This window comes from Tachypleus tridentatus, chromosome 3 (assembly GCF_004210375.1).
Source record: "Tachypleus tridentatus isolate NWPU-2018 chromosome 3, ASM421037v1, whole genome shotgun sequence".
NCBI lineage: Eukaryota > Metazoa > Arthropoda > Merostomata > Xiphosura > Limulidae > Tachypleus > Tachypleus tridentatus.
Genome location: NC_134827.1, coordinates 117,962,816 through 117,966,880, shown reverse-complemented (window position 1 = coordinate 117,966,880; position 4,065 = coordinate 117,962,816). Strand labels below are relative to the sequence as shown.

Below are 4,065 nucleotides of genomic sequence, written 5' to 3'. Positions count from 1 at the left end.
GGCTACATACCATTTGTCTTGTACCAACTTAGTTTTGTGTTTATATAAACACAGGTTTAATAACTTAGTCAGTAGAGTACAAAACTGGTCAAGTTCTTAAATAATTTATGGAAAGAGTTTGATATAAAGCAAACATAAATATTCATTTTGATCAGTTTCACTCAAATTTTCTAGTTTGTAAAGTTAAGGATGTATATTTTTTATATACACTTCTGATGTATATAATATTTGTATTACAACACTATAGAGGGGAAACTGAATGAAGCACATGCCGAGTCTATCTTACCTTAAGGTTGCAATATTATGAATAACATCAAAGTTGGGTAGCCCTGATATCTCTACTACATCTGATATAAAGACATCTGGATGGACACACTGATGACATAGGTGTTCCACAGAAGTGAAGAGTAGCTTGTTTGGTGGAATATCCCACATCTTAGCTAACCGAATAACCGTGCGTTTTTCTTCGACACACGTCAGCATCACTTGTCGCGGCTCCCAGTTTAAGCTGCTAGTAGTCCGACATAAGGGAAGTTACACACATCTATAAGAGTATCCAATGCTCCCTGTCTTGCCATGTCTGAGATAATCTCAAACTGTAAGGTGTTAGTTAGGTCATCATTCAAAATCCTGAGCATGTCTGAGTTCACTTCAATAGTAGTAAGTTTATATAAGTGATCCACTTCTTGGGGTTTGGTCTTACTAAAGTTTGAATTTCTCTGCTGATTGGGGCTTGTTAAATGGTTCTGTGATTTAGGTTCTTGAACACTGATTAAAGAGTCTAACGTATTGGTTGGAGATTGAGCACAACACGTTTCTTGTCTTACAGTGGGGAAGACTTGACTACAATGGAGGTGTAAGTATTCCTTACAGACAGCTGTTACGATCACACTGCTTTCTTCTACAATATCCTGTAAGTCAACTGAAAACATACATGTGTGAAGTGTAAGAAATTACTGCTACTGCAACACAAGTTGAAACATAACTGTTGAATAAACAGCTTAAATATACTTTTCAGGTGTAAATTTAGACATCAAACTTGGTGTTTACTGTGCTTTCACACAAGTCAAAACATGACTGTTGAATAAACAGCTTAAATATACTTTTCAGGTGTAAGTTTAGACATCAAACTTGGTGTTTACTGTGCTTTCACACAAGTCAAAACATGACTGTTGAATAAACAACTTAAATATACTTTTCAGGTGTAAGTTTAGACATCAATATTGGTGTTTACTGTGCTTTCACACAAGATGAAACATGACTGTTGAATAAACAGCTTAAATAACTACAATTTTCAGGTGTAAGTTTAGACATCAAACTTGGTGTTTACTGTACTTTCACACAAGATGAAACATGACTGTTGAATAAACAGCTTAAATATACTTTTTCAGGTGTAAGTTTAGACATCAAACTTGGTGTTTACTGTGCTTTCACACAAGTCAAAACATGACTGTTGAATAAACAACTTAAATAACTACAATTTTCAGGTGTAAGTTTAGACATCAAACTTGGTGTTTACTGTGCTTTCACACAAGATGAAACATGACTGTTGAATAAACAACTTAAATATACTTTTCAGGTGTGTTTAGTTTGAACATCAATATTGGTGTTTACTGTGCTTTCACACAAGATGGCTGTACTGTTGAATAAACAACTTAAATAACTACAATTTTCAGGTGTAAGTTTAGACATCAAACTTGGTGTTTACTGTGCTTTCACACAAGATGAAACATGACTGTTGAATAAACAACTTAAATAACTACAATTTTCAGGTGTTGTAGTTTAGACATCAAACTTGGTGTTTTAGACATGTTGGTGTGCTTTCACACAAGATGAAACATGACTGTTGAATAAACAACTTAAATAACTACAATTTTCAGGTGTAATGCGTTTAGACATCAAACTTGGTGTTTACTGTGCTTTCACACAAAGATGAAACATGACTGTTGAATAAACAACTTAAATAACTACAATTTTCAGGTGTAAGTTTAGACATCAAACTTGGTGTTTACTGTGCTTTCACAGAAGATGAAACATGACTGTTGAATAAACAACTTAAATAACTACAATTTTCAGGTTAATGCGTTTAGACATCAATATTGGTGTTTACTGTACTTTCACACAAGATGAAACATGACTGTTGAATAAACAACTTAAATAACTACAATTTTCAGGTTTATGCGTTTAGACATCAAACTTGGTGTTTACTGTGCTTTCACACAAGATGAAACATGACTGTTGAATAAACAACTTAAATAACTACAATTTTCAGGTGTACGTTTAGACATCAAACTTGGTGTTTACTGTGCTTTCACACAAGATGAAACATGACTGTTGAATAAACAACTTAAATAACTACAATTTTCAGGTGTACGTTTAGACATCACACTTGGTGTTTACTGTGCTTTCACACAAGTTGAAACATGACTGTTGAATAAACAACTTAAATAACTACAATTTTCAGGTGTAAGTTTACACATCACACTTGGTGTTTACTGTGCTTTCACACAAGTTGAAACATGACTGTTGAATACACAGATAAACTACAATTTTCAGGTGTAAGTTGAGATACCAAACTTACTGTTTACTCTGATTTTTAATGACAAATTATTAAACTACTTTATGTGAACACAGTTATCTTAAGGAAATAAAATTACAAACACACTTATCTAGGCTTTAGAACCTAACAACAAAATACTGCATTCTTTAATAAAACTATACTCCTTACTAGCCTAGGAAACTGTTCATAACATTAGTGGGTAATGTTAGCCTACCATCAGAGGAGGACACAGGAAACACAGCTTGTTCCCAGCAACTCCCAGATTCTGGACTGCTAGATATAGTGATGTCTTGATACAGTTCAAGTACAAACCACATTACCACTGCATCCAGTTGTCCAGCTTTCACACACTTCCACGTGGTGTCTTGTTTCTACACCATACAGAAGTTGTTGAATTTCCTATAGAAAATCAACATAGACAAGAGATTATGTTATCACAAAAGTAAAATGTATTAAACTGGACATGTGAAGTATAAAATCAACAGTACTGGTTATTTTGACTTAAAACATAGAGAAAAATAAACAAGAATGTAAAAGAAATATTGAAGTGATCTCAGTAAAACCTAGTTAATATATATTATTATAGATAAATATAAAATTACAAGTACAACAATAAACAAACAAAGAGTTACAACAATATATTCTAAAGATGGCTGGAAGAGTATTAAATCTTCAAAGGTAAAAACGTTGTTCTGTACTTTATTTCAATTAAAGTTTTAATATCTGTACCAGCTGTCTTTAGAACATGTTGTTACTTCAAGTGGGTTTCTCGTCATCACGAGTTACAGTACACTAATGAATACAATAATAACTTTAAATTAATATTATGGAAACAAACCATAACTCATTGAATTATCAACAAACTTTGTAGTATTTATAACTTCTATACAGCTTTTTGTTTAAGATTATAAGATTTCAGTTTAATTAAGGGCCATTGTACCTTTTATAACACAGCATTGACTTACAATAATTCATTCTGATATCATCAAGTGATATCACGTTAACTAAAGACAGTTTAATAACATCATTTTAAAGTGATATCACATTAACTAAAGACAGTTTAATACAATTATTTTTAAATGATATCACATTAAGTAAAGACAGTTTAATAAAGATATTTTAAAATATTAAAATAAGAGTCAGTTTTATAAAAGTTTCTTATGTGATAATAATTCAACTAACTTCTGATCAAAGTAAGTTATCACCAGAGATCACAACTAAACACAAATAACTAGTGAAGAGCATAGCCGATTAAATATAATGTTCATGTTTAAATCATGTTACTTATAAAGATTAGAATAAATTGATTCATCAGTTGTGTAAACTCATTAAAACCCAACATTATGTCATGAAGTTCTTGTTTTGCTTCATGATAAAATGGAATATTCATTAAGTTACTTACTGTAGGGTTGTTGAAATCCACTTCAATCACTTGAAATGGATTACTTAAGTACTGGAATCCCCCTCGAGCGCTGTTTAATGGTTCAGTATCATAAGGTTCTTCA

At 31.9% G+C, this 4,065-nt stretch overlaps 1 protein-coding gene across 1 annotated transcript; it reads right to left on the bottom strand.

Annotated features, from left to right (window-relative positions):
* Window positions 1-503: 503 nt before the first annotated feature.
* LOC143245997 (uncharacterized) lies at window positions 504-2,908 on the bottom strand. Its single transcript, XM_076492248.1, has 2 exons — window positions 2,775-2,908; window positions 504-922 (listed from the first exon to the last, which is right to left on the bottom strand). The coding sequence occupies exons 1-2, from the start codon at window positions 2,875-2,877 to the stop codon at window positions 504-506; spliced, it is 522 nt and encodes a 173-aa protein (XP_076348363.1). The 5' UTR covers window positions 2,878-2,908.
* Window positions 2,909-4,065: the final 1,157 nt, after the last annotated feature.